The sequence below is a fragment of the Pongo abelii genome, chromosome 9, assembly GCF_028885655.2.
Source record: "Pongo abelii isolate AG06213 chromosome 9, NHGRI_mPonAbe1-v2.0_pri, whole genome shotgun sequence".
Taxonomy (NCBI): Eukaryota; Metazoa; Chordata; class Mammalia; order Primates; family Hominidae; genus Pongo; species Pongo abelii.
The window spans coordinates 107,956,480-107,969,578 of NC_071994.2; the positions used below are offsets into that span (position 1 = coordinate 107,956,480).

The 13,099-nt window shown below is 36.9% G+C and overlaps 1 protein-coding gene across 1 annotated transcript; it reads right to left on the reverse strand.

The window, feature by feature from the left end:
• Positions 1–1,309: 1,309 nt before the first annotated feature.
• Positions 1,310–13,086, reverse strand: LOC100938140 (inactive caspase-12). The gene is given in 8 exon segments (XM_063728307.1): positions 1,310–1,408; positions 1,798–1,907; positions 5,054–5,203; positions 5,863–6,097; positions 7,001–7,132; positions 7,134–7,174; positions 11,886–12,137; positions 13,080–13,086. Coding segments are annotated over 8 exon segments (1,026 nt in total).
• Between the last annotated feature and the right edge of the window lie 13 nt (positions 13,087–13,099).

Here is a 13,099-nt window from a genome sequence, read left to right on the forward strand (position 1 = left end):
GAGCCATAAGAATGATACAATGGACTTTGGAGACTATGGGGAAAAGGTGGGAGTGGGTTGAGGTATAAAAGACTACACATTAGGGACAGTGTACACTGCTCGAGTGATGAGTTCACCAAAACCTCATAAATCACCACAAAAGAACTTTTTCATGTAACCAAACACCACCTGTTCCCCATAAACCTAATGAAATAAAAAATAAAATAAAATATAAGAATATTGAAATCAACATCTAAAAGTCAGGTGAAAGTTAAATATATATTTACCTGATGAATTTATAAAATTGAAATTTATATTTAGGGCATTCTTATTACTAGTAGTAATGTTATAACAATATAATAAAAAGGACACAAAATTGGATATACAAAATAAATAAGCTATATAAAATAACTTATGTTTTTATGAATAGTTTTAAAAAGGTTGACAATGATTATTTCTTCATTAATTTTTTTCTTGTTTATGCTTTTTAATACTTAATTTTTTCACCTATAAGCATGACTTATTTTATGGCAAAATGAGAAAACAAGCACAATTTTATAATAAAAATTTGTTAAGCATTAATTTAGCAACAATATGAAATTGATTTTAGCCTGGTATTTGCAAAAGGTGTACAGCTGAGAAGTTTGGTATAAAAATATTCTTAATCCAAAATTGATACTTTCAAATAGCAGATTCATAGACACCATGATGCCTTAATTTTCCTAGAGAAAGTAGAGAGAAAAGAACATCAGTAATCTGGCTATTAGAGGTAAGATGTAAATATAACTAATCTCTACTCTGAGAAATACCTTTAGAAAAGGGCTACGGACCTGTCATCCCCCAACTGGGAAGATCTGTACTAGGGCGCCATTGCCTCAGCATAGATTTAGTAGCTAGTCAGACATGTGGTATAGGAAAGCCTCATCACAAACAGAGGGGAATGTGACTCAGCAAAACTGACTTTTGGGTGAAGAGAGACAAACACAGGCTGTACATCACAATACCAATGACTTTATTTTCTGCATGCATCAGAATCCAACATTCCCCACTCTAATTTCCTTTAAAAAAATTAAAAATAAAGGGTTTTCTAGCTTACCACTGTTGGGTTACCATTAGTTATTCAACCATTATACTATGACTGATGTCATATAAAACCAGGGTTTCACTGGGGGTCACTAAGAAAAGGAAAACAACACGAGCCTCTATAACTAGTGGGCAGCTGACAGGCCATCATTATTCTCCATTCTATCCAGACTTTCTGAATAGACTGAGCAGGCAGCACCCAAATCCACTTCTAGAATACATTTACCTGAGTTGTTTCTTATGAGTCTTAATTCCTAGGAAAGAGATAGAAATATCGTGTCATGGATACTCTGTCCATGGTGGGCAACTGTGTCAGTATATTTGGGTTCTCAAATGAATGTTGAACCTAAAGTAGTAAAGAAAGCCTTTAGAGATGTTCTAAAAGGAAAACCTGACTCTTTCAAGAGTGAGAAAAGTCAGGGTGTGTATTAAGGCTGTAGCTAGGTAAAGTAAACAGAAGATATTTTTAGCTTTTCCTTAGATATGGCACATACACAGATGAATTCTTACTCTAAAAAGAATTCCCTGGGTGAGCAAAGCTATCAGAATCAAGTTATTTGGAAAACCCACACTGCTTCTATGTAGCATTTTGGAACATTCCCTCTTTGAATAAACTTGGAATACAGGAAGGGTCATCAAGATGAATGAAGAGCTTTGGGATTCTCTATAAAAATTCACAAATGGCTCTACAAAGTTTTCTACGGCATTACATTAAAAATAATAGAAGACCCCTACCTTTCAAAAAATTTCCTCTAGATGATGACTCCAAGAATACTCTTTGAAGTAGTAGATAATTTGGGAAATGAAGACCGAGCCATTTGTTTCATGTTTCCAAGAAACATTATCTGCAAATAAAAGGCATCAAAATATTGGAGGATGTGAACTTTCATACATTTGAAAGATTCCTGGAGCCGTACCTTTGGGAAGAAGTCTGATTTTGTTGCTTTGGAGAAGAGAGGGAAGCCAATGCTGAATAAAGATGGTACCTCCAGCTTCCATAGCAGGCCCAGAAAAAGCCAGCATGGACCCTCACTCATAAATCCCCTTGAATGTTCTAGTAGGCTAGAGCAAAGTTACATCCTCTGGGTTTGCAAGTAATAGAAAAGAGTGTAAGTCCTTTCAGCACTAACTACATAACAAAAAAATATTACAGCTCTTGACATTCCTTGATTCTGCACCTCTTCTTCATCCTGACTTGTTTCATACTGTATTTTTTGTACTTTTTGTTATGTTGTATAAAAATATTTTCAATGACTGCTTCTGTTTACCATTTCAATATGATCAAGTTGCTACTATAATTTAGAAAAAAAGGCGATACTTCTCTAACTACCACTTTATCTGCAACTCGTTGCTGATTTCTCCTTACTTTTTAAAGTCAAAATTCCAATTCTGTCTATATTCACCATTCCATTTCCCTTATCCTGCTCACTTCTATCAGGCTTTTCCCTCCTATGCCTAACACCAACTTCACCAAATGACTTTCCTCAAGGTAACCATTACCTCCAAGTTACTAAATCTAATAGTCATTCATCAAGCCTCACCTTCATCTGATCTTTCATTCACATCAGAAACCATTGGCAACTTTAACAGATTCTTTGTTGGTAAGTCTGACAACACAAACTCCTTGTCTTCTTTCTTGTTCTCTGATTCTACTTTGTGAGTCAAATTTGCTGGTTCCTATTTCTCTAATATTGAACTCTAGAGTTATTTCAACCTCCATTTCAGGGCCTGTTCTCATACTATTCTCAATTCTTAGGTGATTTTGTCCATTTTTAGGATATTAAATATTATCCTTAAGCCAGCATCTCTCAAAATTTTATTCCTATTGCAAATCTATCCTCTGAAATATACAACTGTGTAACTCTCTACTCTTCATATCATCTTAAAATATGCCAAACCGCCTCAAAACTTCTTGAAGATCTCCCGTTTTAACTAAGGCCCCACTGCCATTTACTTGCATGCTGGAGTCACTTCTATCACACCTTCTTGTTCACCTGACATATATTCACCAAACCACTGGGTGGTTAGTCATATTATTTTTGTATACAAATTGTTTCTTAGATACAACAACTTATTATATCCCAAGACTATCAGTATCATCCATAGCTTGCAATATTGCACTAGCATTTAACCTGTCCTCATATATCGACTCTTGCTGTACTATTTTTTATCCACACAGAACGTCCAGAGTGATCTTTAAAAGTAAAGATCTTATCATTTAATTGCTTACGGCTTACTAGAATTTCCTATTACTATTAGTATGAAGGATCATGTAAGGCCTCCAATGTTTCAGTGCCTGGCTCACTCTCCAGCCTCCCCACTGTCATCTTTCCTGACGCCATGTGCCAGCCACCCAGCCCCCTCTCCTAAGCTCCCTTTTGTCTGTAAGTTCTTCATGCACACTGCCTTTTCTGTCTAAAATCTTCATCTCCTACCCTTGATTTGTTAATTCCTTCATTTATGAAATGTGAACACACATTTTTCTTTAAAGCTTTTACCAGTGTTGACAATTATTATTTATTCTCATTATATTGTACCTGTGTTTTTTCTCACAGTTAGTGCCTGCCTTTCTGAGTGTAAACTCCATGAAGTTCAGTAACCATACCTGCTTTAATTGTGCATCGTTTGTCCTGCACCGAGCCCAGGCCTAGCACACAACTACGTGTAAAACAAAAAGAAAGAAAGAAAGAAAGAGAGAAAGGAAGAAAGAAAGAAAGAAAGAGAGAGAGAAAGAAAGAAAGAAAGAAAGAAAGAAGGAAGGGGGGAGGGAGAGAGAGAGGAAGGAAGGAAGGAAGAGAGAGACGGAGGAAGGAAGGATGGAAAGGAAGGAAGGAAGGAAGGGGGAGGGAGGGAAGGAGAGAGAAGGAAGGAAGTTAGGAAAGAAAGAAAGAAGGAAGGAAGGAAGGAAAGAAAGAAAGGAGAAAATTTTGCATATTATATTGTATTTCCCCAAATAAATTAAGTATACTTTCAGAATTTGTACCAGCCCTTATATACCTCTTTAACTTCCCTTAACAGTTATAATTGTAGACCTTATTTTTCAAATAAAATCTTATTAAAACTTGAATACATGACATGAATAGAAGGGAAGCTTGTCTAGTTGTTTATTCCCGAGGCTGGACTCAGAGTGTCCTCTAGTCCCTCAGTGCTCACATGCAGCAACAAACAACAGCACTAACATCACAATAAAGCTTTTAAGAAAGGCAGAAAGGCCCCACTCCAGACCTACTGAATAAGAAATCTATATTTGGAAAGGATATCCAAATGATTTCTATGTTCATTAAAATTTGAAATCCCTACAATAGAGCATTTAGAACTGTGAACTGTGCAAACGAGGTATTAAAAATTGCTCCTGTTATCCAAATCATTGATAGAATAATATTGTGGATGATTGTTAAAGAAATTTCCTGCAATTTCGACCAGGAGTGGTCAAGAATATTCTCTATTTTTACATTGTATTATGACTTTCCTGCCAAAGGACTGATGTTTTATTCATTAACTTCATTACCCTAAATTAGTTAAAATTTAGGCATTTGAGTGTTAACTAGTTTCCTGAAACTAGATTAATAATAATAGGTCAGGAGTTACTGGGATGCGTGAAGCAAGTACAATGGTTTCAGTGGTTGGCTTCTTTAATTGCTGATAAGTGGCTGTGGAGCTACACTGTGAGAAAATGATACTTTTCTGTGCCATTGCTACATTTTAAAAACAAAACCAAATAACTCCTCACTTTTTGTAGTTAGATTATTCCAAGTCTTGATGCTCACCAAATCCTTCCAAAGTCCTGTTAACTTTGAACGTTTCTTCCCAAATCAAGATTATAGCTTTCTAATTATGAAAGTCTCAGCATTTTAAATCTTTTCTCCACCTAAAATATCCTGGTAATTAGAGAAGAAATGCTCTTATCAGTGATAAGACATGATCATAGCTAAGCCTACTATCTAGAAACCTACTAAGAAATTTAGAAATTCTTCTCTCTGAAATCACATACGTGGTGTGGAAGATTTGAAAGCAATGAAGTCCTTTTCCACATGAACCTTTGTAACAGCATCATTACAGATGTTACCTTGCAAGAGCCCACCACGTGTATCTGCACTGGCTTTTCCACTGTCAGTGGTGAACCAAACAATCCCAGCACCATCTGAGAGAGACATTATGTCTTATTAAAGAAGAGATATTTATAAATACACACACATACACATACACACACACATACACATATGTACACACATACTCATATGCACACACATCCACATATGCACACACATACACATACACACGCACATACACATATGCATAGACATACATATACACACACAAATGCACACACATATTCACACGCATATACACATACATATGCACACACATACACACACATATGCATACACATATACACATACCCACAGGCATATGCGTACACACAGACTCTGTCTTTTACAATGATATCTTTCCTTAAGTACATTTTATCATGGCATTACTTAAAAATGCAAGTACCTTACTACTAGAAATACCACCTCACTTACTGGGAACAAAACAGAACCCACTTGAGTTTAGAACAACCATGTTGACAACATAGTCCCAGATGATTGGGATGTTTCCAATTATTGTACTTATAGTTTCTTTAAAAAATGGTAGGGACTTAATACAATTTCGAAGTGCACTGGACCTAGGAGTAGTACTGAAATGTTGTTTCTCTTGCCCATCCCTAGGAAAATGAACACCAGGCTAATTTTTAAAAGTGCACAGCCACTCCCGGAGGTCTCAAAATCAAGATTTACAGCTTTCTAATTGGAGACTCACTGCCTCGGCAGGCTTGCATGATGATGACCTTGGGTTTGTCTTTCAGACTCCGGCAGTTACGGTTGTTGAAAATTTCAAAGATGGTGTCATCGTGAAGAACATCTGGCTCTTGATCCCAGTGCTTAGTCCCACAGATTCCATTCAGGATGCCATGTGACATAAACACCAGGAATGTGCTGTCTGAGGTCTGGTGCTCTGGGCAAGCAGCAAACTGCCTTAGTGCTGTTTCCATTTTCTGAAAGAGACCCTTGAGTCACTATCAAGGAAGTCTCCACACGTATGTAGTTTGTACTCAAATAGGTGGAGTTCACAAAAATGAGCCAGTACTAAGGAATCAGATGGTTTAGACTGAATGGGATTGTAAGATAAATAGTGTTCTGGCATAAAACTAGAAAATTTAGCTGTATAGAATATTAAAGCTAGTAGGGTTTTTATGTAGTGTCTTGTCCAGTGGTTTTCAGTAAAACCTTAGGTTTCTGAAGATGCTGGGAGATGGAGTAAAATGAAGGCCAAGTGAGGTGACAAGACACTGATAAGGCCACTTTGCTTTAATCTGTTTAACAATGGTGTTTCTGTAAGTTTTTATTTAAAAAGATAAAAAATGACAAATAATAAAAATATGAAATTCATTCACTATGGAGCAGCAGAAAGTTAGTTTAAAATGATCCCTCTAAAGTTTTGCAAAATAGAACTAGAAACGCAACTGTTTCATTACATATTTGCATGTGTGTGATTTTTTCCCCATATACCTCCCTTTACATTTAGACACTTGCTATTGACGTTATAAAAGTCTCACAAGATAATTCTGTAGGTATCAGACATTTCAGGGTGCAAAGCTTTTGTCTTACCCAGACCATCAAGTAGTAGATGTCTTCCAGATTATGAACATCAGAAAGACCCAACGTTTTTACTAAAACTCTGCTACATAGAATTTCTCTAAATACACACACATACACATACGCATATGCTATAAGATTGTGCATTAGAGAAGGCTAAAATCCAGGGGATCCTATTCTGGAGAAAGTATAATTCCTATAATATCATATATCTTGTTCTTGCAGCTGCCAATTAAGAGGTTGAAAACTGTCTAAAGGGGGTGAAAAAAAAAGCAGCTTGTTCTGCTCTCCGCAGCCATTACCTGAGCTGTGAGATTCTCTTTTATAACCACTGAGTATCCAAGGTTTTCAAGTAGATCTTGCATCCCCAAAAGGTCAAGTTCAGAACCATTTTGATTATGAAGATAGTTGAATTCTTTGTTGCAGATGATGAGGGCCAAGAGTGTTCGGCCCTCTTTCTCCATCACTGGATATATCTGCAATTAATACACACAGAATGATTTTCCCTAGGCCTTTTCTCTTTTGCCTACAAAGTTCATACACAACAGGCCAATATAAATATAGAGTAAGTGACAAAAAGTTTCTGCATGAAAATATACCCTCGTGAGGAAAGAGGCAGAAAACCAGACTGAAAGCATGTACACGGAATAAGTGTTCACTGTATGAAGTTGGCTTAAGTTAGATGGTGGAGAGGAGTTTAGACTGTGTCCCAAAATGAGATGGAAGAAACAGAAAATGTAATGTGAAGACCAGTTGGTTAGACCATTTCCTGATCTTAAGGCCTTTGTGAGGAGAGCTAAAGCATCCCAGTAAGTCCCCAGTGTCTTGTCTGAATGAGTAATCTTGTGTCTCCGTATTTCAAAGCGTATCACCTCATCTGCCCTTTTCGTCTTCAGTTCGTGGAAGTGAGCATGAGGTCAAAGCTTTAACTTGCCACTGGGTTGTGCACCCTGGATTTCCAGAGGAGCTGAAAGAGAAAAAAAAAACGTGTAGCTCATTAAGCAGTAATGTCTGCTGCCTTGCAACCCTGCAGACCTATTTGCTAGGCTCTCATTCCTCAAAACTGCTTGCTGCCAGTCCATGAAAAAGTTTCATAGAAGTAGAAAATTGCTTCATATTTAAAATGCCTAAAACAAAAATATTGAATACATCCCCATTTTCCTTTTGCTTCTTACTGACCTCGTCATAAATTTCTGTGTTTTTGTTAGTGTTCATGGAATGGACTAATCTTTCAGACCCAACACATTAGCATCATATAAACACAGAAACTAAGATTTGGAAGGAAGTGTAATGTTTGTCTAGCCTAGTGGAATCACTACTCAGATATTTGTATGTCACTTGAAATATGCCTTCTTTATTATTACCATTCTCTGAGACATCTCCCCTTTCATGGAACTCAACACATTCCAAGGCATTCTTGAACAGTTATGTGTATTACAGTGTACCTTCTAGGTATTGATAGTTATTTCCCACCTCAGAATCATACAGAAAACATTTAATTCATTTCCCTGTAAAAGCCCATGAATTCTTCCATGACCAATGTGTCTTTCCCTATTTTTTCATTCTTACATGAAAATACCCTCAACATAAACAATTATTGTATTGTATTTTAATTGTGTTTACTGTACTATAACCTTAATTAGGATAGATAAGATGGTCTTCTATCTTTGTATTTCCAGTATATTAGAATAGTATCTACCAAGGTTAATAGTTTTTAAATTCTGCTAGTGAATAGTTATCCTCAGATACTTGAAAATAGCTACAAGTTATCACCTGGTTCTTTGTTCCCTTAGGGCAACAAGCCTTCTATTTCTTATAATAGTTTTGCATAAGAAATATTTCATCTTTTAACCACAAAATCCATCAATTTGCCTACATCTCTGCTCACCTCCTCTACTTTCTCTTTTACTACATAAAACATGTGTCCTTCCTCCTATCTAAGGTCACTGCCTCCACCTGAGCTCTGAAATCCATCCCCTCCCACCAGCAAGGGTTTTTCTCAGGTATTTGTTCAGCTTCAGGTTCTGTGACATCATTCTCTTCCTCTTTTCCCACAGACCTATTCCTATTGACATCAGCATGACTTAATATCTATATATTTTTTTTAAAAAAAACCTTCCTATTTCCTTGCCAATTATTGTCCCATTTCACTACTTTACTTCTCTACACAATGCCTGAAAAACATTATTTATTTATTTATTTTTTGCTATTTCCAATTTTTCTCTTAGTTTTTTGTATGCAATCCAATCCGGCTGTTATCCTCAATCCTTAAATAAAACATAGTTATCAAACTACCACTGATTATATGTAGATTTCTTAGCATTCACATACATTCTGTAGGCTTCTGTAATGCTGCATTTTCCAGCCATTCTTCCTAAATCTGTCTGTCTTAGTTGTTGGTTCTTCCTCTCCCACAATGCCTCCAAAAGTTGTGTTTTTCTATGCCAGACACTCTGTTATCCTCTATCAATGCTCTTTCCCAGCTGGCATCTTCCAGTCTCAATCTCTTAAATACTATCTACATGCTGACGAATCTCCAGATTTTTCCCAGTCCAGATTTCTCTGTGAGCCCATCCATTTGCCTATTCAGCGTCCACCATTGGAGGTACCACATGTTCCAAAGTAAACATACAAAACAGGACTCCTGATATTGTGCGTTCCTTCAAATCTGTGTCTCCTGCACACCTGTTTTCTCTGACTCAGTAAATGGCACCATACACCCAGTTGCCAAGCCAAAAACCTAGTCATTATTAATTCTTTCCTTTCTTTCACATCCCATATCCAATCCATTAGTCAATTTGCATTGATTCTGCTGCCAAAACTAGGTCTCAAATTTAACAACTTTTCATCAACTCTATTGCCATAAACCCAGTCTAAAAGCTGTTGTTTCCTAACTGAAATATTTAAACCACTTTCAACTGGCCTTTCTGATGCGACGCTTATCCTATCACTCCTTGTTTAACAACTTCTAAGGTAGTGTAAATGAAGGCAAGATGCATCATTTATCATTTTTCTGCTGTAGACATTAGGACATGCCCTTGCAGTTACAACTTACTTGGCTCAATTAGCATGTAATGATTTCAACATTGGCAGTGAAATTAAAGGGAGAATTGAGAGTATGGAGGGAAGAAAGTAAAAGGAAAGGAGGAGAAAAAGAACAGAGGAAAAAAGAGAAAAGGAAAAAACATAAACAAGAAAAAGAATGTCAATGGGAAAGAAAATAAAACAGATGATAAGAAAGGGAAAATGAAAGAGATGGAGAAAGAAAAGTGGGAGATTAACAGCTCTCTTTCAACTTGAGGATTGTTATTTTTTAAAAACGTGTCAGTTGGAAACACCTTATTTACATTTTGGTAAAGGGAGTACAAAGTTCTTACTCAGGGCAATTTATCATATGTCATATTACTTCTACTTTTTAATGTCAACTTATTTTATGTAAACTAAGATAAAACTTAGCTTTCATAAAAACATTCTTTAATATTCACACAAGTTTAAGCACTTGTTTTAGTAATGGATGTTAACTAATAGATGGCTAGGAAGAACAGAAGCTATGCAACACTCCTGGAATTTGTAAGGATCCTCGACTACTAATAAACAGTTGTCTAAAAAAAAAATCCAAAAAAAAGAAAAAAAAAAGCAAAAACAAAACCCTGCAATGTTTTATATTGCAAATAAAATCCCGGCCTGACTCTTTAATAGCTCCATTTACACTCTCTCTAATTTCCTACTCTCCAGTCAGATTGGCTGTGACTGTCTTACACAGCAAGAGCATTACTGTCTCAGGGTCCTTGCTCTTGTTTCCCCTTTCTAGAGAACGCTTTTGTTTCAGAGTTTGGCACAACTCCTTCCCCACAGTTTAAGTATGTACTGAAATGCCACCTCTGGGGAGAGGTTATGGCTAAACATCCTGGCTCACTGGCTTTTTCTTGATGCATATCCAAGAATTGGGAATATACTCATTTATATATTACAGTCTGGAGTAGGAATCAGCAAACCATGGCCTGTGGGTCAGATTCAGCCCAACACCCAGTTTTATAAATAAAGTTATACTGGGATACACATCAGCACACCCATTATGTACTTATGGTCTATTGCTGTTTGTGAGCTACAATAGATGATTTGAGTCATGACAGAGGCCACAGGGTCCAGAAAGATTAAAATATTCATTATCTTTCAAAGAAAAAGTGTAGCAACCCATGTTCCAGAGAGAAGGAAACATCTATACCCCACTAAGCCATGAATTCCGTATTCCTTCCTTAAATAGAAATCTAGATTTCCAGACATTTCTTTCTGGGGCAAAGCCACAGCTAAGCAAAAGATAATGGATATCCCCTATTGTATATTCTGTATCTGGAATGACTCCAGCGTCCACATTGTGCAACTAGAGTAGCCCAGAATAGCTAAAGGCTGTCACTGAATTTAATGTCCCCAGCACCATTTGTTTATTTAACAAATATTTGCTGAGCACCTATTATGTTTCAGGTATCATTTCCATGTGTTTAGGATATATTCATGAACAAAGCAGACAAAGACCCCCCACATGGTGGAGTTTACATTTCAGCGGAGGGAGACATAATAATATAATGAATAAGTAAATTGTATGGAGTGATAGGGTGAGTATTGTTAAAGAAAAAAGTATACAGCAGTGTAAAAGTAATTGGGGATGATCAAGGTATTTTGTGACATTAAATAAGATAGACAGGAGGTCAGGCCCAGCGACTCATGCCTGTAATCCCAGCACTTTAGGGGGCTGAGACAGGAGGATCACCTGAGATCAGCAGTTTGAGACCAGTCTGGGCAACATGGTGAAACCCCGTGTCTACTAAAAAATAAATAAATAAATAAATTAATTAATTAATTAAAAAATTAGCCAGGCATGGTGGAGGATGCCTGTAAAATCAGCTACTTAGGATGATGAGACAGAAGAATTGCTTGAACTGGGGAGGTGGAGATTGCAATGAGGTAAGATTGCATCATTGCACTCCATCCAGCCTGCATGACAAGAGCAAGCAAAATATTGTCTTAAAAAAAAAAAAAAAAAAAAAAAAGATTGGTGAAGAAGGTCCTAAGATGGGAATAGTTTATTCTCCACTTGGAGAAAGGAAAAATAAAGAGGACAAAAACTGAATAAGAAGAGTAGAGAAAGAATAAGAATGAATTACTAGCTCTTAGCCCCACAATAGTCACCTGAACTCAACTGTTTTTTGGAATTCCACAAGTGTTCCCTAAATATTTTCCCTGCAATTTGAGCTGTCTGAGTGATATCATCAACCAGGTTTTCAGCATTGCTCACCACAAATTTTAGACATGTTCCTATAAGGTGTATCTCATCTGTATTTAACACATTATTTTCCATCAAGTCATCAAAAATGCCATGTAGAAAGGTCCTGATCAGCAACTTCACCATGTGGACCGGAACACCGTTGGATGGTTTCTCATCTGTGAAAATGATAGAATCTTAGATATGGACAGCACTTTAGATACCCCATTCTAGGGTAGTGGTTCCCAAATTTTAATGTGCATAAGAATCACCTAGAAAGCTTAGTAAGCAGAGCTTCCTGCATCCTACTCCAAACAATTTTTATTTGATAGGTGAGAATGGGCCCATGAATTTTCATTTCTAACAATTCCTCAGGTGATGCCAAAGCCTCTGGTGCAAGGACCACACGTGGAGAAGCTCCTATCTTGTTCAATTCTCTCCGTTTTCATAGATGGTGAAATAGATTCAGAGAAGCAAAGTGAATTCACTAAGGAACTTAGTGACAGCTGACTCAGTTTAGTCTTTGCGTCTCCTACGATCTCTTCAATTTCTTTCACTTTTATCAATAACTAGTTTGAAAAGACATTACATTCAATATGTGTAGCATAAATGCATTCATCTGTAAAATAACACCTTTTTTTGTTTCCCTTATCAAGGCTGGCAGGGAAGCTCGGTATGCCCAGATTGAGCGCACATATTGTAGCTGACCCATTTGCTGCTGTAATTGAAAGTTCACACAGAGAGCAGAAATGTGGAGGAAATGCAAGTTACCCTGTTCAACCACCTGGCTTCTCACCCTCACCGTAACAGAACACTTATAAAATGGGTGAGAATTTCGGGTCAGTATGAGTTAAAAGAAGAGTCTAAAATCAAAGGAAAAGTTTAAGAACAGAGATCCAGATGTTTCTACATTTCTCTTTCATTTGAGAAGTTGTAACATATTAATGAAGACACTTGGTTTGCATTTTTAGTGCTGTGCCCCAAGCTGACATATCTCCCTCCATACCCAGAGTAAAATAGTTAGCTTTTGGGAGACCCCCTCCACTCTGCCTTCTTCTTTCCCTTGAATATAACTTTCTCAAAGGACAGCCATAAACAACAGGAAAACTGAAGCCACTCACCAGCCATGGCTGCTCCTGCT